The following is a 25,662-nucleotide window of genomic DNA, read 5'->3' on the forward strand; positions in this document are numbered from 1 at the left end:
TTGCTTTGTCCCCGGGTCACACAAAATCGTGATGTGAGGCAGAGATAATGAGAAAAGCACTGGAAGAAAAATGTTGCAGTTTTCAGGTCTCCCTTTTGTTAACTCTGATTCCTCATCAGCAGAAACCCCCAGGTTTGCTCTTCCACTTCTGGGATTCTCTCAGTTTGTGCAGCCGCATCAGGTACCCACCTTTTATCTTTCTTAGGGAGCACTAAGAATTTAAAGTCCTCTTCAGGCTCTACCAGTTGACTCCTAATTAACATGGAAAAGAAATGCTTTACCACAGAGGCTTTGCTGCAGGAATCTTTTTTTTCCCCACATGCATATATCTCACATGCAGCACACACAAACTGTTCACACACACTCTCAGTGTGCATTTCGTGCACACACAAAAGTTCCAGATGTGCTCAGTATCTTCTTTAGTTGACTTTATTCTTCTGTAAAGCCAAGAGAAATATTAATCATTCATTTACTGTTAGGGGATGGGTCTTCTTCTCATGTTTCAGTAAAGGGGGTGGAAAAGTAAAGTAAGCCAATTTTTTTCCTATTTAAGGCCAAGGCTGGGGAATGCTTGTGGCTGAGTTCTGTACATGGCCCGGTGCTGGAAGGGCAGGGAACAACCGATGTTGCTATTTTGAACAGATTTTTTTCTTCCCCCCCCAATTTTTATTTTTGCACAGAGAGTCTCATGTCTAATATTTAGACATGATGAGCTTTGTGCAAAAAGTAACTTTGCTCATTCTTGCCGTGTTTCAACCCTCAGTTATTTTGGCACAACAGGACGGTGAGTAATTCAAGCTTCTTATGATTTCATGTTGGTTTCTTATTTTATTTTTCTTTTCACCGATGGTTTTAATAGCTTGCAAGAGATGCTTTTTCACAAATCTCCCCAGAACACTTTTCCTTCATTAATGAAGCAGTCAGCTATTTAATGCTTGAAAGCTGGAAGCTGAGGAGCTTGCCTTGCCATCCCAAAGTTTTCTCTTCGCTTTGCTTTTCTGTGGCTAAAAGGACTGTACAGCGCTGTCTGCCTCAGCTGCATTTGTTCTTGTTCTTACTTGTTTTCCTATTGCAGACACCCAAGAGTTTTCAGACTCTTTCTTTTAACTCTTGGAATAACATTTGAACAGATAGCTCTGTGCTGCCTGGATGTTATTTATCACAAGCAGTAAGTCTTTGCTTCCAGCTCTTTTTTTTATTTGGAGTTCTCCTTTTGTATTTGTGTGTTTTCCACTGGCAGCGTGGGGGTTTGTTTAAACAATCTGCCTGCTGAAAGCAGCCTTAAAATTCTGACTGGTTTTGATGCAACAGTTTTTAAGAGAGATGTATAAAAATGTGTCAGCTTATAGGATTTTTAATTCTGACATGAAGCAGGAGAGTAAATTAATTTGCTGAGCTGAAATAGTTTGAACAGTGGATCTGCAGGCTGCTTTGGACCCTCATGAGACTGATTAGCAGCTGATGTTATCTGGGAGTCCTTGCAAGTATGTGTGCATGTTTACAGAGAAGGAAAACACCAAAACCCAAATGAACATGGAATTTTGGAGGAGCGGGGGGGAATTACTTTGTATACAATAATTCAACTTAGAGTGAAGATAAGTGTGGTATGAGTATTTAAATTACACAGAAGACATTCCACAAGTACAACTGACCTTTTTTGGATGTGCTCTTTTCCTGCTTGCCAGACATAGTAAACCAGATCTTCCTTCAGATAAAACATTTTTTAACTTTCCTGTTAATATAACAGATCTGCAGTGTATTTATTCCTGCATCGAGGCAACAAATAACTTTCCAAATAACTTGATAAGCAGCAGCCAAATAAGCTGTAGCGCAGCAAAGGAAAGCCAAATGCCTTTAAAAACACACCCCACCCTATTCTGTATGATACAAATCATGGAAACAATTCCTTTAGCCAATTTCATGGCAAATCTGTCTGCTTCAGCATACCTGTAAGGGCACCTCTGCCGAGGTGGTGGCTGTGAGTCCACCAGCAGGCTGTTGGCAGTAGAGCAGTTGGAACTCAGGGGGTTCTGTGCATGAGCAAATCAGGTAACATCCTCTGCAACAGCAGCATGCCCAAATACCAGCCTCCCTCACCAAGCAGAGACACAGGCTGAGCCTTGTAAAGTATTTTAAAAGAAAAAAAACAAAACACACACACAAATCCCCCCCCCACATACACACAAAAGGCATATAAAGGCCAAACAAACATAATGTACTGGGAACTGATGTCTTTCTGCTTCTGCTTTGCCAGTGTATAAACTGCCTCTTTAGTAATTCAACAAAATACTATGACATTTCAGCACATATATGCTGGGAGGTCTCTCTTCTTACAGCAGTAAATTTTATATATATATATGTATGTATGTATTCAATATGCATTATGTATATTTATACATATGTGTGTGTGTGTATCCTCAGAGGAATAAGGGCTAAAGGACCAAGAAATGGTAAATAACATAGGAATAAGGACTAAAGGGCCATCTAATATAAAAAGAAAGAACAATGGGTCTATTTCTCCCCACTGAATGCCAGATCTCTTTCCCTCACTCTGGTTGTGTCCCTGGACACTTTTGAGGTTCAACACATATTTGACTCAAGAAATGGCAAATAACATAGGAATAAGGATTAAAGGACCAAGAAATGGGAAATAACACAGTAATAAGGACTAAAAGACCATCTGATATAGAAAGAAAGAACATTGGGTTTATTTCTTGCAGTAATCAAATCCCCGCTGAACACCAGATCTCTTTCCCTCCTTCTGCTTGTATCCCTGGACATTTCTGAGGTTCAATACATATTTGACTGAAGAAATGGTAAATTTGGGGTAGAAGAACAATATACAATATACAAAGGAAGCATGAGGGAGTATTCTCATTTCTCTGCCACATTCCTGTTTTATGGTGTAGTAACATTTCCTTACTGGGCTAACTTCCATACTACTTATAGGGACAAGGTTACACAGAGGGACTGATAAAACGCTGGTTATCCCTTAAAATACCAGATTCTGTCTTCTCTTTGGAATGTTCCTTTCCACACATTTGAAAATGGTTTTCTCACAGAAAAAAAAAAAAAAATATGGAGGTGTTGAAAATGCTTTTCTCATAGAAAAATAAAAATAATTGGAGGGGTGGATTGTTAGCATCACTAATTCATGTGCAGGGCAGCAATGGACTGCGAAGCCAAAGTTTCCACAGTTTGAAAGAGAATTTCCAGACATGCTAAAATACTCTCTCTTGTCAAGAAAAATGTCTACATGGTTAGTATCAAATGTAAGTCAATATAAAATTTTCCTTGAGACAGTCTGCCAGGAGACAAGACTTGGCAAGATATTAAGGAAATTGCTCAGTATACACTAAGTTTAGGGTAGTCAGATATACCTCTGGGCTATGTGTTTCTTTGTCTTGCTGTTAAAGCTAGAAATGGACATTTCAATTCAGCCTCAGGTTGAACTCAAGATCTGGATATTGTGGAATGAGGAATTTTCTATGCCTGACATGAACAAAACTTCTATGTCCCAGTAACCCACTAGGATGCTTTTAGCCTGCAAAGGACACAATTCAAGCGTTTCAGTGTGTGTCAGGTTAGGGTAAGGCTTTTGCAAGCCCTGACCATGTTCACGTGAAAATGCCTCCTGGTGGATGACATGGCATGAAGCTGGTGCCTGAGATGAGGCAGATGCATCAGATGCCAGCAATATATATATTCTCCTACAGGAAGGCTGGAGAGGGACTTTTCATAAAGGTGTCTAGCAACAGGGCAAGGGGGAATGGTTTTAAGCTGGGGAAAGTAGGTTTAGACTGGATCTTAGGAAAAAGTTTTTCAGTATGAGCGTGGTAAGTAGGCTGCCCAGGAAGGTTGTGAATGCCTCCTCCAGGGGGTTGTTCAAGGCCAGGTTGCATAAGTCTTTGAGCAGTTGAGTCTAGTCAGGAGACATCCAGGTCCATGGCAGTGAGGTTGGAATAGATGATCTCTAGGGTCACTTCCAACCTAAGCCATTCTGTGATTCTCTGATTCTCTGATTCTCTGATTTGAAGCCACCTTTACTTTCTGTATATTAAACTGTCCAAAACTGTAAGAACTTAGAATTTTTTTTTTTTTTTTTGGGAACAAACTCCATCTTCTTCCCACCCAGCCTGACTTGTGCAAGCATTTCCAGCCTTACAATCTACATTAATCCTATTTATCTCAAGTTTGTAAAAGCAAGCAAAGAGGCTAATCCCAGAAGACAGCATGAGATTTAGTTAAGACAGGTTGGATCTGTTTGGCAATTTTCTCCAACTACAAAGGAAGTGTGTGCACAGTCCTGTCACTTTGGTGCCAAAAGGAAGGTCAGATGGATTTAGGCCTATCTCAGCTGTTCCTGAGATGGTTAAAGGACCTCTCAGTCATCAGGACCATGGCACTTCTCATGCTTACACCCCATAGTCCTTGAGGAACTTGGCGAGGGACTTTTTAGAATGGCAGGTAGTGATAGGACTAGGGGGAATGGAGTAAAAATAGAAATGGGTAGATTCAGATTGAATGTTAGGGAGAACTCCACCATGAGGGTGGTAAGACACTCGAACAGGTTGCCCAGGGAGGTGGTAGAAGCCCCATCCCTGGAAGTTTTTAAGGCCAGACTGGATGTGGCTCTGAGCAACCTGATGTAGTGTGACATGTCCCTGCCCATGGCAGCGGGGGTTGGAACTGGGTCTTTGAGATCCCTTCCAGCCTTGACAGCTCTGTGATTAAGTTCACTGAAGTCAGCAGGAAAACTACTGCTCTAAAAGCAGTTTAAGAGCAGAGCTAGTATTTATTCTTCATTATTACAAATAATGTTTTTCTCCAATGTATTTTGATATCTTCCTTCTAATGTCAGTATTATCTTGGATGTTTGGTCAGGAGGATTATTTCTGAGGTAGTGACTGAATCCTAAAATATCTCTGAGAGGTCTTAGTGAGCTTTCACATTACTTTCAATGGCAAGTCACAGCTTTCAAATGAAACACAACTATTGCATGTAGGTTTCAGGAGGCAGCACACAGAGAACCTTTTATGCTGAGCATCCACTTCTGCTCTCCCAGATAAGAAGGATGGGATTTTAGGAAAGCTTGTAAAGAGTTTGGTTTAGCCATTTTGCTTTCTTCTTTGATTAAGAGGAAAGGCTTAGAGAGGTGATGAAGTTGATGAATACTGCATAATTGCAGTATACTTGTGAGACTGATATTTACCTGTATGTAACACTGCACGTCTGCATTCTTTGCTGACAAATTACTTAGTTTAAGGATAATGCCAGTGACAGAACCATCTCTCCTCAAAGGTTTTGATAACACAGAAAAAAATCCCCCTCCAGCCTTTTGAAGATAAAACCAGATGACACATGCCTGTGTGCCAGCAGATAATTTACACCACCATATCTAACCTGGATTATGTGAAGGTATCAAAGATCAGGGATCTCCTGCTCTTCTTCCATTTTTCCTAACTGTTTTTTGTTTTGTTTTGTTTTGTTTTGTTTTGTTTTTTACCAAGCACACAGCAGGCAAAATTTCGCTTAAGAAAATTGAAACATTCCTTTCTGGTCTGGAAATCTTGTGCTAAATGAAAGCCTGGGGAATACAGCCCCTCTAAACATTATAGATATATAAAGTTCTTGGAAATATGACAAATTTTATAAACACGTTGTAGATCACACATCCCTGGAAGACATTAGCCTTAGGAAAATGAAGCCATTATATATCACTTCCATTATTTTCCAGATTTGTTTTTGATTTGAGACCAAATCTATGCAGAGAGGTTTTTTTTAAAGAGGGGGTGGAGCTGGAAACATCCACTAATTTATTAAAGGGGGAAGAGGCAGAGGGAGAAGGTTGTTGTCTCTGGCACAGATACCATTGTTGATGCTTCATAGTCATTACATTTGCTCCTCTCTTAGTGCTGCAGATTACAAGCAGATCCTGTTTCCTCTTCCAGCTTCTGCCAAAGTGTTGAGGTTTGAAACAGGCAGCTAGGTGTTACTTGCAAAATCTCAGCTGATACCAGCCTTGCATAACAGCTGGGTGTTAATTAATGCTACTCAAGAGAAAGAGAGAGATGAATTGCTATCACTTTTTTTGTTTCCTGATGAACCATGCTGACATGGATCTGTTAGTCATTATCCCAGTGAGGTGCTAATGTTGTTCAAACCTTGTTTTAATCAGAAATGTGCAGAAAATGGGACATACCTGGCTTCATAATTGGGAAAGCATGCTGTAGGTCAGTGACACAAAGGATGCAGGCTGTCCTTTAGCATTTTGGATTAAAAGGCAATCACTTCAGAGTTGAAAGGTTCGTCCTACGGGTAGGGGGAAACAATAACAAAGTGTTCTTTCCCAGGCTTGCAGGCACCATGAAAACTATGAAAACTCTGTTGCTCCTGATGTAGGTCTGGGGATGGGCACAAGTCACAGTAGCTGTAACAGTTGCAAGTTTTAATTCGTTGGTTTGAAGCCATAATTTCTCAAAACCCACAGGACTGGAAATCAATGCAGTGGTCACCTCCATTAATACTCTGGATTATGCTTAAGAAACAAGGCAAAAGATCCCAGCTAAGACAGAGAAAACTGTGGGCAATGGCAGAGATATGTTAACAAAATGGGGTGGAGGAGGTTTGACCTTGGATTAAATGCCCACATCATTGCAGAAATTTGCTGTGAGGAAGCAAATTTTTTTTATATATATTTTATTTTATTTTATTTTATTTTATTTTATTTTATTTTATTTTATTTTATTTTATTTTATTTTATTTTATTTTATTTTATTTGCAAAGCCCCAAAATACAAAATTGAAATTTGGAAAAATTATGCTAAAATCTTGTCTGGTCCAACATGGCAATGGTTAGCTCATTCTCTTTGCAACATCTTGGTAAATTATAGGTAGCACAACCTGAATGTTGTTTAGAGCTCAGTCCCTACTTGCCTGTAAGTCTGCAATTTTAAGATATTGTGATTTGGGTTTTGGGGAGCTGATACCCAACCCAAAATGAAACAAAAAATTGATTGTCATCATTTTACCTGCTGCAATGCTCCACCAGCCTACCCCTCTAACACACCCATGATAATATACCCTGTAGAGGAGGAGAACTGTCCACAGGAGTGATGCAAGAAGTGTTATTTTGCTTCTGTCAGGCTTGTTGAAGGAAGCGTGGGTGGGTGCAGAAGAATGCTGCAGCCCTTGGCCCTTAGTATGCTGTCCAACTCCAGCCCAGGGGACCCAGAGGATTCCTCTCAAGAGAAGGCTGTTTGGGGCTGTGCCACTCACAGTGATGTAATCTCTGTTACAGAGATGCTGTTTGGTGACTTCCCATGGCCATGTTGCTACTAGGTATGGGAAACAGTGCTCTGGTTTACTTAGTGCTGCAGGACAATTACTCCTCCATAGATTTTCTTTCTTCTACTGAATCTCTCAATGTGTTTGTGAAGCTTTAATTCCTGTCCTCTCTATGGCTCCCATGGCAAGAGCTACTTTGTCCTCAGAAAAAAATCTGTAAGGAATTCCCACAGAATTTCCTGTTCTTTCTCCATTCAGGACAGTCAGTGTGTGTTCAAAGGAAATAAGATTCCCATATTTATGTGTAGGAATCATGCCATTACTATCTCACATTGCTTTGAAACTGTCTGACAGTTTCAAAGGAAGAGTAGCCCTTAAATTGCTCCTGGCTGTGGCTAATGAACTGATAATCTCCCCAGCAGTAAAAAAAGGACATATTACAGGAGTCAGAAAGTCTCTTCTGTAAGTATAGGAAAGATAGTGAGGTGTGCTTATCCTTCCTTAAGTGCTGGAAGGGTCCAAAGAGGAATGAGTGGCATCAATGTCTGTGGTACAATACATGTTTCATGCAGAGGCATAGTAAACAATCTTTTTCCTTTATATTTTCAAGAAGTCATTATTTATTCTCACCTTGTATTTCATAGGAAAGGTTCTCTCCATTTTGCTTTGAGAAAACCAAACCAAATTTCCAAGCAGGGCTTTTATTTATTTATTTTCCCTTCAGAGCCAATCTTCTTGTCTTTGGATTTGCAAAGTGGAAGCCTCTGCCTGTTTCGTGTCAAAATGACAATGGAAAACATGATATAACCCCCTCCAACAACAACCGTTTGTTGGCTTTAGTTTGGATAAACTTCAGCTCTGGGACTTCTGGCTTTGTTTAGTGAAAGTACAGCAGAAGAGATTCCTTTCAGATTAGCTAAGAGACTCCTTCCATTTTGTCTCATTTACGTCAAGCCCTTCATTTAAAGATGAACTATCAGAATGAGAATGAAAAGGAGACCTCCTTTAATGTTGTTTGCACATTTTTGCTTTGCTTTGATTCACTCAAGTGCTCCATGAAGGGATGCCTGCCAGGGAGAACAAAGCATGCATAGGCCATTCAACAGGAGGACAGTGATGATAATGGAAAGACACACATTTGAAGGCTGAATGTGTTTTGTTATTTTGAAAGCCTAGGCCTTTTCTTACAGCTTAAGGGACACCCAAATGACTCTCAAGAAATGGAGGATGTGACTTGTTAGATTTAAGGCTTTAGCTGAGTTTGTACCAGAATGGCCTTCAGCATAACACACAGCCACAGAAGACGCATCCCTTTCTGCTGATGGTTTTCCTTTTAGTCACTGTGCATCCCACCCTGGAGGGCAGCACAGATTCCCTTCCATGTGCAAAACTTCTGTGGGCTGCTATGATGGCTTCAGGCACTGCTGTGTGCCCAGCCCCACAAAGGCCATCAGAATCTCGGAGTATCCTGTGCATGTTTGCAGCAGTAGGTATGAAAGGGATGATCTGTGTCTGGAAAATGGCAGTTCTTGGAAAACTTCTGGACATAATTAGTTCCCACTGAAATCCCCCACAATTCACACCCAGTAACTAGTCTCTGCACTAGGAGGCTGTCTGCTGTGAACATCTATTTTCTGCTCTTCTTTCCCTTTGTGCTTCTTCTCTTTTCCTTCTTTCCATTTTCCTGTAGGAGCAGAAGCAAGAGCAAAACTACAGCTCCTTTTTCAAACAGACTGGAGAGAAACAATTGCTTACCCAAACACTGCAAATGGAAAATATGGGAATGGTTGCGCATTGTTCCTTTGATGTTCAGTGCAATAGCCATGCTGAGCATCAAAGGCTAATGAACTACATCCCCCATGCTCTCCCTCAGCTATAAGCAGCAAAAATAGAATTCCTGTTATCTTGGAAAACCCTCCTGTGTTCATGAGAGTCTCTTCTAAGAAAAAAAAGAAAAAATGTTTTGTTTTTCTGTGTTGGCTTTAAATCTGTGTGGTGTTTACTTGTTTTCCTACAGAGCAGCAGTCATCCTATGCCCTCTGTTTAAGAGAAGAATGTCCTAGTGAAAGCAAACAATAGGCTGTGCAGTGGGAATTGCAAACCCTTGAAAAGAGTAATTGAAATCTGCTCAGACATTTTGAAGATTCCTTGCACAATATTCTAAGCCTGTTGGTGGCTTAGTGGTTGGCAGGGTGGTCCTCTTTGTAGATCCCTCTTTTTTTGTAGGAACAGAGAAGCATAAATATTGGGGGAAGGGGCAGAAAAAGGAAAGAAGAAAGGCATTCAAATCCAACTGATTCTTTTCCTGCTAGATCAGCTGAAGAGAGGGGGAGCACTGTAAGCTTCTTTCAGTGAAGGATCAAAAAAACCAGAAAGGTAGATAGCCTCTTCATTTATCAGGTATTCTCTGGCTCAGGCTCTTTTACTCATACCTTTTAAGGACTCTGGCAGATAAGCTCTGGTGGATCTGGCTGTGTCTGCTGAAGATGTTCTGCTACACAGAGCTGTTTATTCTCACCCTGTGCCAGGAAGGACTGTTGCTGCACGGAGCAGGGAGAGCTAAATGGGTGCCAGGCTTCAGGCAGCCACTTCAGTAGCAGTGCTTCTGACCTCTGATGCTAGGAAAAAGTCAGCTCTGTGCTTTTGCAGGCTCTTCACCACACCAAAAGTGTGGATTTTCACCTGACAAGCAAATTAAGAAGGAAGATCCTTATGTCTTCAATCCTGTAAAACAGGCATAGAACTTGATACTTAAAAGTGGCTCCAAAATGAAGAAAGTTGTCTTTGGTACCCTGAGAAAACCCTCACAATACTCACTTTAGTAGCCTTAAGGAGCTGACAATAAGAACGTTGTAAGCAAGGCACAAATAGCCATTTAATATCCTCTATGAGGCAGATTAAGAAGAATTTCAAATGCTGCCATCTGTATCCAACAAACTGTCCAAAATTGCTGTGGGGTGAATTAGTCCAAACTGGAGTGAATGAATACAAACTGTTTTGCAGATGAAACTAGGTTAACAATGTTCTATGCATTCAGGATCCTACCCCCTGACCTTCTGAGTTACAAATACCTTGAATTTATTGGCAGCCAAAGATAGGATTCTTTTCTTTAGACAGTATGCCAGAGTTCTTTAATCCACCTCTGGAATATGAAATACAAGAACCAAACCCTCTATTTAATTCCAACTTCTGAAATTACAGGGAAATAAAAGAAATCATGCAGGGAGTTATGTTAGTGTAGAATTCGACCTCCTGCTGCTTTACTCATCTCTGATGTAAATTCACTATGGCCGTGGAGTTGTACTGGGGCTGGCTTTGTCCAACATATCTATACATATAAATGATAGTACCATATGTACTACACTGCACTGTAACATTTCCCATCTGTTTCAGTCTTGGGAGAGAAGCATTGAACCAAGCATGATTTCTTCCAAGGCAAACCACAGGAACAGCATTGCATAAAATTGTTAGCCCTCTTGCTGAGCTGGGGGAAAGAGAAGATCACGTCCCACTTGAAACTTTAGTCACTTGATAAAAATTGTTTTCATTTCAAAGTTGGGCAATAAACCCCCCAAAACAAAACAAACAAACAAACACATACATATTATTTTATTTCTTTTCCCATGCAGTTTTTGGATTTTATCTTGGAAGAAGCTTAAAGTATCCTGAAATGAGTAGTTGTAGTTCAGCGTTTTACACTGGGTACTACATAGTGCGAGCTGAAACAATTCTGCTTTAGAATCCTCAGACATGGTACTGTTGGAACAAATCCAGAGGATGCCACAAAAATGACCTGAGGGCTGCAACACCTCCGCTACAGGGACAGGCTAAGAGAGTTAGAATAAATCTTTATTAGAATAAACCAAACCAGGTTGGAAGAGACCTTCAAGATCATCATGTCCAACCCATCAACCAATCCAACCCACCCAAACAGCTAACCCATGGCACCAAGCACCCCATCAAGTCTCCTCCTGAACACCTTCAATGACGGCGACTCCACCACCTCCCCGGGCAGCCCATTCCATAGCGCAATCACTCTTTCTGTATAGAACTTCTTCCTAACATCCAACCTGAACCTCCCCTGGCGCAGCCTGAGACTGTGTCCTCTTGTTCTGGTACTGGGTGCCTGGGATGGGGTTGTTCAGACTGGAGAAGACTCCGAGGAGCCCTTATTATGGCCTTTCAGAACTTATAGGGGGCCTATAAGAAAGATGGAGACAGACTTTTTAGCAGGGCCTGATGAGACCGGACAAGAGGTGATGGTTTGAAGCTAAAAGAGGGAGATTTAAGTGAGGTACAAGGAGGAATTTTTTTATTTTTTTTTAAGCTGAGATTGGTGAAAGACTTGCCCAGGTTGCCCAGAGTAGTGGTAGAAGCCCCATCCCTGGAAACATTCCATGTCAGGTTGGACAGGACTCTGAGCAGCCTGCTCTAACTGAAGATGTGCCTGCTCTAACTGAAGATGTTCCTGCTCACCACAGGAGGTCTGGACTGGATGACCTTTAAGGGTCCCTTCCAACCCTAAGCATTCTGTGATTCTGTGAATGATCAGCTTCCAATGGTTTCTTTACCTATAGCAACTCAGAAGCTGAATCTCACTTTTGTGAGGCTTTGGCTTTGTCAGGCTGGTTGTACAGTCAGGGAAACCCTCCTCTACACAGTGACTTCTCCAGTTTTTCTCTATTCTCACCAGGAGAGACCTACTGCAAGAAATGTTGTAAAGAATCCTTCACTGTTTTAAACTCTTCTTGGTCCTTTCTAAAATCAGAAATACAGCAACTTGTCTTTGAGATATCTCTTGGGTGGAGGAGATTGGGTGGTTTGGTTTGGTTTATTTTGGTTTGGTTAGTGTGGGGTTTTTTGTTGTTTGTTTATTTGCAGTTCTTGACAAAATCTTGTTCTGATTTTGTTAAATTTTCCAACAGAACTGATCCTAAGGATGTTGAACAGGGTGCTATTGCTTTTCTAAATAAATGTGCTAGGCCAGCTTCTTGTGGAATAAAATTGGAAGTGTTTGTGTGTTGAAGGGTTCAAAATTAAGATTATCTTTACATTTGGACTCTGTCTGTACAGGACTTCAATTGAATACCCAAGGAGTAGGCAGGATGTATAATTTAAGAAACTAGGAATTCTATAACATGATCAGTAATCACATCAGACCTTGAATTTATTTCAGTTTCTGCTTGCTTCAAGACACAAATCTTTGTGCCATTTGGCATCAGCCATTCTTAAGACAAGAAGCTCATTAAAATGAGATTACTGTAGAGGAGGGAGAATTTATGCCACTGCTAATACTAAATAGCCACAAATAAAGTGATTGCAGCCTGCTGCTTGTTTTGAGAGTGACATGAAATGGCACAAAATGTGATGTGATGAAAAATATTGTCATGTAAAAAGAGAGTGGATGGAAAAAAATCCCATAGGCATTTTACCAATAACTGAAAGAGTCTGTAATAGTCCCCCTAAAAGTCATTGAATGCACTGAATTAAGATTAACATCTTATTTATCATGTGTCTTGATCTAATGCCAGTGGTTACTTGTATTAAAAGGGTTGATCACTCAGGAACTGAAAGCCTCAGCCAAGAATAATCAGATATTTATGTTCTGACCCAAACCCAATATCAAAGGAGGTTCTGATCAGGCAGCATTCACCCTTAATAAGAAATGAATGACACAATGCAAAGAAGTCTATCCTTAGTGAAAAGACAGAAGTATCAATCTAATTGTGCGAGTTAGGGTCAACCTGTTGAATCATAATATAGAATCATTTCTGTTGGAAAAGGCCTTTAGGTAGGAAATTAGGAAAAAAATTCTTTACAGCAAGAGTGGTCAGGCATTGGAACAGGCTGCCCAGCATGGTGGTAGAGTCACCATTCCTGGACATGTTCAAAAGACATATAGACATAGCACTTCAGAACATGGTTTAGTGGGCATGGTTGGTGTTGGGTTGATAGTTGGAATTGATGATCTTAGAGGCCCTTTCCAACCTTAATGATTCTAGGATTATGCAAGATCATCAAGTCCAACCATTAGCTAGCTCTGCCATGTCTGGCACTAAACCGTGTCACTCAACACCACATCTATGCATCTTTTAAAAATCTCAGGGGACAGGGATTTCACCACCTCCCTGGGGAACCTGTTCCAGTGTGTTTGATCATCCTTTTGGTGAAAAAGTTTCTTCTAATACCCAAACTAAACGCCCCCGGGTGCAACTTGAGGCCTTTTCCTCTCACCCTACCATTTGTTACTAGGGAGAAGAGATCAACACCCACCTTGATACAATCTCCTTTCAGGGAGTGGTAGAGAACAAGAAGTCTACCTTTGAGTAAGGCCTTCAAAGAGAAAATCCCAGAATGACATCTCAGTACAGATATTCATTCACGATGGTCTTCCTCCTCCCTTCCTAGGCCATGATGTTGTCTAGGAACAGCTAATCACAAAAAGAAGAGTATAAGCACTTGTTGCAATCATCAGATGTTTTGCTCAAAGTTATTTTCCTAAGTTCAGGAACAGGTAAAGCAATTCTCTGGGCGACTCCCAAAAGGAAGCAACATGATACACAGCAGCCTGCTCTATCCTGCCCCTGTTATATCTGTTTGAAATGACAGTTCTGCCAAAGAGAATCCCCACCAGCTAAACAAACAAGAAAAGCCTTCTTGGGCTTTGTTTTCCTCTTAGCAGCTTTGAAACAAGAAGACTCATCTGCCATTGTTGTTCATGCTGGTGACCAGCTGAAGCCAATGGGGCTGTTGTGCAACAGTGTTGCTGATGGGATATCTCTGATCCTTATTTCAAAGGAACACTTCTCTGGCAGGGTGACCTTTAGAAGCTGCATGAAGAACATCATTCAAGGATGTCAACATGCGTGCCTGAACAGAGCCATTTGTGGAACATCAGCTTTGAGACAGAACAATGTGACATTCATCCACTTTTGAGCACACTATACCTTGGAAAAGAAGATTTGCCCTCTGAAGATAGAGGAAAAATTAGATCTCAGCATAAACCAGGCTTTGAAAGATTAGGGAGAAAGCCAATCATCTGGAAGGAAAATAGGGACATTTTGTGTTTAAGGATATATTTTAATCCTAAAATTTCTATAAGCTGCAGAAAGCTTGCAGCATTTAGTGCTTATAAAGATAAATGAAGGGAACAAGCAATGATTTGTCTGAAATGCAAATCCTTGTGCCAGTGCAGGCCTGGGTTGTTTGGTTTTGTTGTATTTTTTTTCCAAGAGAGATTTGGGTGGGTTTCAGATCAAGGACAGTTTGGCTAGGTGACAGAGCGAGAATCCAGCCTCTCCTGTCCATTGCCAGTGAAACAGTGCATGTCTCCTCTCTGCCATACCTCTACCAGACAAGTGCAGTACTCTGATGAAGCAGCATTCTTGCGTGCTGCTCTCTCTTTCTTGCTCTGCATCTGATTAAAGAGGAAAACATCTGGGACTGGCGTGGTGGCAGAAGTGTTCAAACACCAGCATTTTTGGCAGATGAGCATCCCTAGAAGTAAGAAAGCCTTGGTTGGAGTCTGAAAGCGCGGGATGTAGCCATCCTTTTTGGTGTGAGACTTGGGAAATCTGGGAACCATTCATTCATAAGCCTTTTCCATTCCACCCAGAAGCAATTCTTCCTCCTACAGGACATCATAATTCTGTGATTCTATGTCATGGAGCAGAGAAAGATTTTTAAGATGGGCCTGCTCAGATTTTACAAAGCCTGCATTTAAATGGTTTGTCAATTTAGATTTCATGGTTATGCCTCCAATAGCATGGTGAGCAAGCCTTACAAAACATGACCTTAGTACTTTTCTATCTGAAAATGTCCTAATAGTTAGTTATGCTCAAATTGGTGTGGATGGCCTCATTTCATGTGAAATTAATTCAACTAATTAGCTGCTTAATACAATTCCAGCTGATAGAATGTCTGTCAGCTGGGGCTGAGTTTGAAGAACAGTTCTTGGAAACTTGAGAACAGTGTGAGAGCAGGTGAGTGTCAAGGGGAGAGGGCCAATCTCTTTTCAGTGGGGTGCGGTAGTAAGACAAGGAACAACAAATACAAATGAACATAGAAGGTTTCACCTCAACATGAGGAGAAACTTCTTTACAGTGAAGGTGACAGAGCCCTGGAACAGGCTGCCCAGAGAGGTTGTGGAGTCTACTTCTCTGGAGACTTTCAAAACCTGCCTGAATGCATTTCTGCACAGACTACCCTAGGTGATCCTTCTTTGGAGGATATCTGGAGGTCCCTTCCAACCTCTAACATTCTATGATTCTATGAGAAGGTTCTGCAGGGTTGATCCCTGATGTTTCAGCAAGTGCCTGTGGTAGAAACTGATGGAATAAAGATGGTGCAGACCAGATCCATTCTCAGCTACACAGCAGCAAAGTACCACCTCTACAGGATGGACCTGAATGAGAGACCCCTGTGCTGTGACTGTATTACTCTTCCTAAATTTATTATAGTAGCATAAATACATCCAGAATTTGTAGACCTTGCAGCTTAAAAAACCAACAACTCTTGTTAAACTATTTTTTTTCTTCTGTTTCCACCTTTTTCCTGCCCTCTATCAAACAGACACTAGTCCAGACTTTTTGAATACTCAGCACTTAGCTGAGAGAGAAGAGGTGGACAAACCAGACCATTCTGGCCCAGCAAGCCAATTAGTTCATTATGAGTGTCTGTTTGTTTCCATTACTGATCACAGGATGGAATGAGTATGTTTGATTCTTGTATAAACATCATCATAATACCAGACAGGGAGCCCAAACCATTTGCTTCGAGGTAGACATTGTGGCATTCTTTTCTGCTCAGTAAATGGAAAGCAGAAATGCTGCAGACACTGGGATGGATTCCTCCTTCTACTCCAGTGTAGGAGAGAATGATAGCATTTCCATTGCAAAGGAACAGCACATCTCCTTTTGTCTTTTGGTTCAAACATGTTTGAAGCATTGCTGGAGTACGCAATAAGTAGATGTATTTACTGTAGAAGAAATTTGAAAGCACTTTTTGAAGTAGGCATCCTGTGAAGCAAATTGCCAAAACCCCATTAGAGAAAAGAAGCTTTGTATAATTAAATGTGGATGGAAAGCACAAGGCCTCCTTCACCTTAGTGCTATCACCTTTCCTAGATTCACTTTAAATTACAGCAAAACCTGTTTGCTTTATTTGTGTTTCTGATCAGATTCTCACAGAGCAAAGCTTCTCAATTTTGCTTCCCAAGCTATCATCAAGAGGGTCATGAGTCACCTCTGTGTGGACTATTGCCCTTTCTGAGGCAGAACCAGACAAGTTCAAGATGTTCTCTCATTTCTAACCACTGAGTCACATCATTGCAACTGGGATATGTGAGTCTGCTCCTAATGCAATAGCTGGACAATTGGTTTGTCCAAAGTGGAAAAGCCTGTGGTTTTGAGGATACTATTAGATTTTTCCCTTTTGCTGTATAAATGTAGTTAAGTCATGATCACAGCACTTGCACAAATGCAAGGTCAAAAGCAACTATAAAACAGGTCAGCTTCTCAGGTCATCACACTCCATAACAAACTCTCCTTCAGCTCACTGGGATTGGGATAATGTCCCATATGACATCTGTCCTATGGCCTACAACAACCATATTTGTTTTCCCCTGTACACATCTGGGTTCTTTTATGTCTTCTGAGACTGAATGGTGATTTTTTCCTTTCAGCTTTCCCTATTGGTCTGCTTACACACAGCTGTTAGTCTGCTTAGGAAATGGGAAGTCATTCAAAACCAGCACATGACAAAGACTGTGCTGCCTTTTATTCTTTGATTCACATTTTTAGGCTGGTCTAAGGGAGTGCTACTCACAGCAAAATCTCTTAAAACATGAATGCTCAGTAAACAGCATCAAGGCAAAGTTCTTCAGGCTCTCAAATACAAAACTGCAATGTTTTGTGCCATGAATCAGAGCCTGACACAGCTACCAACAAACTACTGCAATAGTGGTGAGTGAAGTGTTGTATAGCCACCATATTTAGTATCTGGGGAAGAAGAAGATGATTTTGCATTGTCATAGGTGAATACTGTTGAGTTCTAGTATTTTATTTACTTATTTATTTAATAGTAGTCTGATACATCAGTAAGGAATCAATAAGAAGAGCTGGCTAGGGCAAGTATGAGACTGTTTTACCACAAGTCTAGACTCAGGCAAGTCAGCTTTATTTTGTACTCTTATTATTGCTATATGTGACTTGCCAGTGCTTTAGCACAAATCAGCTTTCCAAAGGATTTTGGAGCTAACAGTTAATCTTTATGAGAGCAATGCAAAACGCATTAGGTCATAACACGCTGACACACAGATCTACATCTGAGCACAGAGGGGGTGTCTTGAACAGACTAAGTCTTCCCAGATGTAAATTTCCGTTGGAAACCTATTTGATACCTTCGTTCTGCCAAAGGCCACAGCGATTTTCATTGCAGCTCTCCTAGCTCGTTTCTTAATTCATTTAACAATGTCCAGAAAGTTAGACGCATATTTGAATGTCATTAAATCCGTACGGCTTCGATATTGGGTCTTTTTCTTTCTGTTAAACGATGCCATCTACTGTAGAATAACCGAATGGCAACCTTCTGGAAATACAGAGAAATCTGCTTTATTTCCTTAACTGCAAAGTTCTGCCTCTCCTTTTGTGAGACATTTTAAAGTTCTGTGATTTTCATCGATATTACTGACAAAAATATGGTAAGGCGAGTATTCTCAGTGTGAAAAAAATGGTCATTGAGAAAAGCCTCTGTGTCAGAAAAGAGCAGCTGTTTTCACAGATCACAGAATGTTAGGGGCTGAAAGGGAACTCAAAAACTCATCCAGTCCAAGCCCCCTGCCAGAGCAGGATCATCTAGAGCAGGTCACATGGGAACACATCCAGGTGGGTTTTGAATATCTCCAGAGAAGGAAATTCCACAGCCCCCTGGGCAGCCTGTTCCAGTATTCTGTCACTCTCACAGGGAAAATTTTTTCATCATGTTTCCATGCAATTTCCTATGCCTCAACTTCCACCCATTGCCCCTTGTCCTGGCATTGGGCATCACCCAGCAGAGCCTGGCTCCATCCTCTTGGCACTCACCTTGCACATCTTTACCAACATGAATGAGGTCACCTTTCAGTCTCCTCCAAGCTGAAGAGCCCCAGCTCCCTCAGACTTTCCTCATAAGAAAGATATTCCATTCCCCTAATAATTTTTGTGGCTTAGTGCTGGACTCTCTGAAGCAGTTCCCTGAGGTCCTTCTTCAACTGAAGGGCCCAGAACTGGACACAATATTCCAGATGCAGCCTCACCAGGGCAGAGTAGAGGGGGAGGAGAACATCTCTCAACCTACTGACCACAGCCCTTCCAATCCACCCCAGAATGCCATTGGCCTTCTTGGCCACAAGAGCACATTGCTGGCTCATAGTCAACCTTCCATCCCTTAGAACCCTCAGTGCATATGACTGTGCACTGTAACTGTATTAAGTTACTTAGATCTGTGTCATGGTATTTTTAAACAGGTATGAATAGATTATGTTTTGCTCTAAACTAAAAAAAAAAGAATAGTAAAAAAAAAAAAATATCACCTCTTCCTTTCATCATGTTGTAAATGAGAAGGATGTTTTAACCTGTGGAGCTCAGAGTGCTTAAGTGGAGGGACAGATGAGTACATTGCTGTCAGGTGAAGTGAATCTGCTCATTTTAGATAACAAGCTCCAACCTTCCCAGTGGCTTTGGTGGTGGTCTGCTTCTCAATGGTTATTGCCTTCCAGGTCTTCTCATTTACAGTGAGCCACTTGAACACTGAGTGAGTCAGCTTTTGCCACTTTATAATTTAGGTTTTGTTAGAAGCTCTTAGAGGGTCTGCAAAGAAGGTTATATTCATAGTGCTGTTCTTCTGATGTTTAAAATGCATTCTAGACTTCTTGTTTTCAGGAAACTTTTGTCATTACTCTCACCCAGTAATGTTTGTCAACTTTGTTTTTTTCCCCAAGTTCCTACAGTGAAATCCTACTTTATTAGAGGAGGAAAACGTTTCTCACAGAAAGTCAGCAATTACTTAAGCAGAGAATCAGTTTATTTACCCAGTTTATTAATGTGGGATCCACTGAAATGACTCTGCAGTGTGAGAGCTGGGAACCAAGCAACATTTGGAGAAGTTAAATCTCTCTTGGCAGACTATGGAAGGTTGTCTAGATCCTCTTCAGAGGTTGTGGTTGTTAGGTGGCCTCCTTTGAAGCAGCATCCTCTGATCCTGTGACCCTGTCTCATGCTGGGTGTGAGGAAGATGCTGTACTGAAAAAGAAAGTTCTCTGCCAGCTCTAGTGCTGGATCTGCGGTTTCTGGTGAGCCTCAAAAGGTGGAGAAGTGAAAGAAAAAGAAAAAGGGAAAAGTTAATTTGTAAATGATAGAAAATATCTGAGGGGGATTCATTTTTGTATGCCCCTGGAAAGTTTTAGATTTTAAGATTTGTGTGTGTGTGTTGTCCAAGGAACTTTGCCCAATAACAGCTTGAGATGTTAGCAAAAGGACTTTTGAGGCATTTTGCATCTTGTGCTCTAATCAAACCAGAGGTCAAACCCAACTTTTAACCGTAAGCAGTGTCATCCTTGGCTAGTCAATGTTTTCCTATTTGCTTCTTTTATAACTGAAGTGCACATATAGCACAGGCTGGTATACACAGCCTGTAGTGGGGGGGGTGGGGAGGGGGAGGGAAAGGTGGGGGATGGATGGAAATTGAGCAAAGAAATCTGTCCCATGCACTGTCCTGCTCTGAGATCCCCTCGATGGTTCAATAAGCCAAGAGGTCTTGGTTATACTCTCCTTACAGACCTCTCCAACTATTAAATATTGGAGTAAACTCCCAAAGGAGGTGGTGGATTCCCCTATATTAGACAATTTCATGGCCCAGACTGACAGGGTGCTGGGTCATCTCATTTAGACTACATTCTTATCCTGAAAGGTTGAGCTAGATGATCCTTGATGTCCTTTCCAACCTGGTAGTCTATGAATGTATGAATTTCATGGGTGACATAGAGGAAACTTCAGGTTAATATGGACAAGGACATGCAATTCAGTGAGACACTGGGAAGGGAGCAGAGTCTGAAAAACCAAGCTCAGCTGAGTAGATGACAATAAAGAGGGTGAACTGTTTAGGTAGATAATACAGAAGGATTCAGGGAAGATGAGAAGACAAGTTGCGCATTATTGCAGAATGTTAGAGGTTGGGAAGGATCTCCAGAGATCATCCAGTCCATCCCCCCTGCCAAAAGCACAATCACCTAGGGTGGTCCATACAGGAATACATCCAGGCCAGTTTTGAAAGTCTCCAGAGAAGGAGAGTCCACAACCTCCCTGGGCAGGCTGTTCCAGTGCTCTGTAACCCTCACTATAAACAAGTGTCTCCTCATGTTGAGGTGAAACTTTCTAAGTTCAGGTTATGGGAAAGATGAAACCAAATAGAGGAAAAAGGGGCTTGAAGAAAAGGCATAAGAAAGGAAACGAGTCCAAGTGTGCACCATGCCAAAGATGGGTATGGAAACAGATACCCACAAATATAAAAGAGAAAGGAAAAGGAAGAATGTGAAGACAATGAAGAGGCCAATGTGCTAAGCGTGGGAGTGGAAAAGGGAAAAAGCAGATGAAAGATGCCCCATGTGAGACAAGAAAAGGAACTCTATAACCCATGGGAATGCACTGCACTGTACATTCAGGCTCAGTCTCATGCTATACAGTTAGGACCATGGCAACAATTCAATGGCATTCAGAATTTTCTGTCTGGAGCCAGTGGCAATTTTTCTGTCAGAGCTTCGAATTGCATCTTTTGGCCTTTTTCTTTTCGCCCCCCCAGTCCTGTTTGAGGGATGACTTATTGTGATATTGAAGTTTTAAGCACAGTGTAGGTACACACATAGCACTCTCTCTTTTTGTGTTTGTGAATGGAATTATTTTGATTTATTCATGGGAAGGGAAAAAAAAAATCTTATCCCATTATTCCAGACCATTGTTGATACTCATATTTGCAATCTGAGGCTTCTAATTACATCTATTACATTACAAGGAGTTCCTCTAACTTTGTAGTGTTACTTTTATCAGGGATTCTTTAATGACTAAGCTCTCTGGTCTTGTTTCTCTCAGAAAATACAAACCCCAGATTTAATATTTGAAACTGGTTTTTCATCAATCTCTTCAAATTCATTAAGTACAACAAATTGAGTTGGTGGAATATCTGCTGGTAGGAATTCAGAAAGCCATGAATAGCAGTGAACAATGTGGTGTGTTGGGGGTTTCTTTCCTGAAAATGCATACACTTGTAACATGTAAGCAGGCCAGATGACACATTAATTGCAAACCATTTGGGCAATTAATGTGAACATTCCTTTAGATTTACCACATATGCTGGCTTGCAAACAAAAAACACTTTGAAAACCCTCCATGCCAGCTATTAATGCTAGTGACAAGAGTTTGTGCTGGGCAGATGGGTTACTCCCCATCCACGTGTAAATGCTCCTGTTGGCACACACAGGGAAATGACACACTCGTTTGAGAGCCTTGGCACATTTCCTTGCTAGTTGCAGCAGAGAATTCTGTTGCTAATTACACAGTAACTCAGTCTGACACTGAAATTACTCCAGACAGAAGATTATCACAGATTTAATTGGGCTTTGGATCAGCTCCAGGAGGTTTCCATTGATGTCTGTTTATAGACTGGGAGCAGATTCTGCAATTAATGTAACTGATCCTCCCAGTGTCTGAAGAGAAGCACTGAGCCTTTTACTTCACACATATAAACTACATTACAGTAGAAAACAAAGCAGGATATCCAGCAGCTTCCACACTTTGATGTGTCTGAATTAGAGGAGACTGAGGAGTGACCTTATTCATGTTTACAATGATATGAAGTGTGAGTGTCAAGGACAGAGCCAGGCTCTGCTCCGTGATGTCCAGTGATAGGGCAAGGGGCAATGGGTGCAAGCTGTTTATAGTTAGGAAATTGAGCTAAGTGACCAGCTACAAACCATAACAAGGGGATTCCCCAGGAATAGGAGAAAAAACTTCTTCACTGTAAGTGTGACAGGGTCCTGGAACAGACTGCCCAGAGAGGTTGCGGAATCTCCTTCTCTGGAGACATTCAAAACCCTTCTGGATGTGTTCCTGTGTGACCTGCCCTAGGTGATCCTGCTCCAGCAAGGGGGTTGGACTTGAACTTTTGAGATCCCTTCCAACCCCTAACATTCTGTCATTCTGTGGTTCTGTGAATACTGAGCAGTGTTTTGTCTTTCTTTCCAGTTGCAGGATGTACCCATCTTGGGCAGATCTATGCTGACAGAGACGTTTGGAAACCAGAGCCATGCCAAATCTGTGTGTGCGACTCGGGATCAGTTCTCTGCGATGACATCATCTGTGACGACCAGGAGCTGGACTGTCCCAACCCAGAGATTCCCTTTGGAGAATGCTGTCCAGTTTGTCCACAAACAACACCACAACCTACAAGAGTAAGTTTGTCTTGTGTTGTTAGTTTGCTCTCTTCTTGATTCATGTCAGCCCCAATGCATTTTCATTCATTGTTTATGCTGCAAAAGACCTTTAAGATCATGGAACCCAGCACTACCATGTCCCTCCACACCACATCTGTCTGGGATGGTGACCCAAACACTTTTATTTCTTAAACAATTTGCTTTTAAATGCAAAACTTGCCACTTTCTACCTCTAGTGAAATACTTAGGGTGGGTAAATGTTGCCAGATTAAATTAAAAAAAACCCAGCTTGAACGTTCACAGAGTTTTATCTTTTTTATTAAATTCATCAATGCTTCTGTATACTTCTGTAAGGCTCTGGAGAGACCTTGTAGACCTTATATCAGAGAACTGGTGCTAGATCTTATAAATACTTGTTGGTACTTTGAAGTATGCAGCTGAAAGCATGAAGTCCCTCAACCCAGTTTTATGTAGACATCAGGCACAGATAAATAGTAGAAAGGGACAGAGGGCAACAAGTAGCCATTATAGTTTTTATTTCATGGAGAAGCACAGGAATAATGTCAAGAGCTTAATTTTTGATTGCCTGCTCATTCAACATCCATGAAACTAATGCAAACAGGCAAATTTCACAGCACACCATGATCCTGTATTTCTTGTCAAGTGAATTCTGCACCATCATCATTCCCTTTTGCAGAATTATTGCTGACTTACTGCACTGTAAGGGAAACTTAATTCAAGGCCTACATTCCTAGTTTATCATCATCTTATTGATAGAACCAACATTATCTAATCCAGCTGCAGCAGGTCCAGGGTAGGAAAATTGAGAGTATTAGTGCATGCCAAGTCCCCTGCCTAAACTGCTTCAGTGATTGAGACAGGTAGGCTGAGATCTAAGGTGATCTAAGCATTGCTTCCTGCTTTAAGATCCATGAGATTCTGTCAAAGTACATAGGCACATGAAGATTCTTATCCAGAAGATAGGGAAGAGAGTGAAATAAATGTGTATATGAGAGAAAAATGGAGAAGATGTATTTCTGCACCTCTGTATCTTAAGCATTAAATGTTATGTTCAAATGTGTCACCTAGTGTTAGCTGCACCATGCTAGTGCAACTGGGCTGCTTCCAGAACCTTCCAGCTCCTCAGCTGCTTCACTGACCAGTTTTAGTGGTGTAAACAAGTGGTACATACAGGCACACTGGAGATTTAAGCACAGCTGCTTCTCTTGTTGAGCCCAGAGACTATTTTATGAGTTCTGTGGCTCCTGATAATAAAGAATATGCGGATTACTTCCTGCAGCCTCTGTTTATATCAGTTTAATCAGCCCACTAGATGTCCTGCTGACCTTGGATGGTGTGTAGGGAAATGCCACCTTGAAAGACCCAAGATATTATCAGCTGAATATTCTTTGCTACCACTAGCAGCTGAATACATAAAAGCTATTTGGAGCTATTAATTGAGAATCTAGATGAAAAAAAAAAATACAACTGCATTATTAATTGAAAAATAAATAAGCTGGAGGAGTAGCTCTGAGAAGTTTAAATTATCTGCTTTGTCACACTCAACATGCTGGGCTGAGAAGTAAACTGCCACTTAACAGGTTTTCCACAGTGGACCTCCGTCCCCATTGTACCCAATAGCAAAGCTCTCCTGAATTCATTAGTGCCATGGTTTTCCCTCCAGGAAAAGTGTAGCTCAACTGATGAACTGTAAAGATGCAGATGAACTGATCAACAACCTCACAGCTTTTAAATATACTGAAAAAGAACCAGTGGAGTGCATTTGATAGAACTATATTCCAGTGTTTCCTGGTTTTACAGCTGTATACATGTATTCAGGTCTGGGGTTTGGTTTATTTATTTTCTTTCTTAATTTAATTTTTGCTTTTTCTAGAGTCCTGACCCACTTGTCCGAGGCCCCAAAGGAGACCCTGTAAGTGCAGCGTTTTTGTTTATTTTCCCCAAGGACACTACCCAAATCAAGAGCCAATTCCTGTATCGTTGCATATCCCATTCAAGCTGCTGAGATATCCAGCTTTGATTGACGTCTGCACTGCCTGAAAGGGCTGTGCCATGTAGTTATTTGGAAGTAGCCCTCTACCTTCAGCAAAACACTCAAAAATCTAAACCAAAAAAGCAGAGAACCCAGGGAGAGTTTAGCATATATATTTTTCTTTTTTTTTTCTGGTGCATTTCTTCCCAGCAGGAAAAGTAAAGACTCCATGGACTCCATTAGCACCCAGCTTTTAATTTTAGATTTGGGAACTGACCTGTTCAATAGTTCTAATGTGTGTAATTTTTTTAGGGTCTAGCAATTAAGAAGTGTTTCCATGTGTGAATTTTCTCTGCTCTCTCTGTTGTTCCTGAATGCTCAGTCATGACCTTAATTATGTTTAACAGAGAATATTTCCCACCACAATCACACAGACTTTGTCACAAATGGAAGGGGGTTGCCCTGTAATGCCCTTGCAGTTGGATACAAGTGCCAAGGTCTGTATCTACTCTGTTTTTGTCTTTGCAGGGTTCTCCTGGGATTCCAGGCAGAAACGGCCCCCCTGGCCCTCCGGGACAGCCAGGGAGTCCTGGAGCTCCTGGACCCCCCGGGATCTGCCAGTCATGCCCCAGTATAAGCGGAGGTGTAAGTCATTGTTAAGTTCAGCTTCTACCTTGTTGTTCATAAACATATGAAGCAATAGTGTAGGACCCTGTACCCTTGCACCTTCACAGCTGTTTTGCTTTCAGTGGCATCTGTCTCTCACTTGTGCCTCTGAAAAATGCAGCTGAGTGGTAGGTGTGGTTTTGATGTTGTTTTGGGGCTTTGTCCACAAAATTTGACTGGAGCACAGTTAAAACTCTGCCTTAGATAACTTTCAAAAACTTTTGGAGCCACATCTGAAGAAGGATTTGTGTCACTCA

General features: G+C 41.3%; 1 protein-coding gene across 1 annotated transcript in view; it reads left to right on the forward strand.

The window, feature by feature from the left end:
• The first annotated feature begins 563 nt into the window (after nt 1-563).
• Nucleotides 564-25,662, forward strand: part of COL3A1 (collagen type III alpha 1 chain) — a 60,651-nt gene continuing 35,552 nt past the window's right edge. Inside the window, 4 exon segments of the mRNA XM_068137893.1 lie at nt 564-784; nt 22,559-22,764; nt 24,641-24,679; nt 25,268-25,384. Of these exon segments, the coding sequence (XP_067993994.1) occupies nt 706-784; nt 22,559-22,764; nt 24,641-24,679; nt 25,268-25,384 (441 nt within the window). The 5' untranslated portion in view covers nt 564-705.

This window comes from Melanerpes formicivorus, unplaced genomic scaffold (assembly GCF_026170545.1).
Source record: "Melanerpes formicivorus ecotype bairdi unplaced genomic scaffold, bMelFor1.0.p_v2 SCAF_5, whole genome shotgun sequence".
NCBI classification, from domain to species: Eukaryota; Metazoa; Chordata; class Aves; order Piciformes; family Picidae; genus Melanerpes; species Melanerpes formicivorus.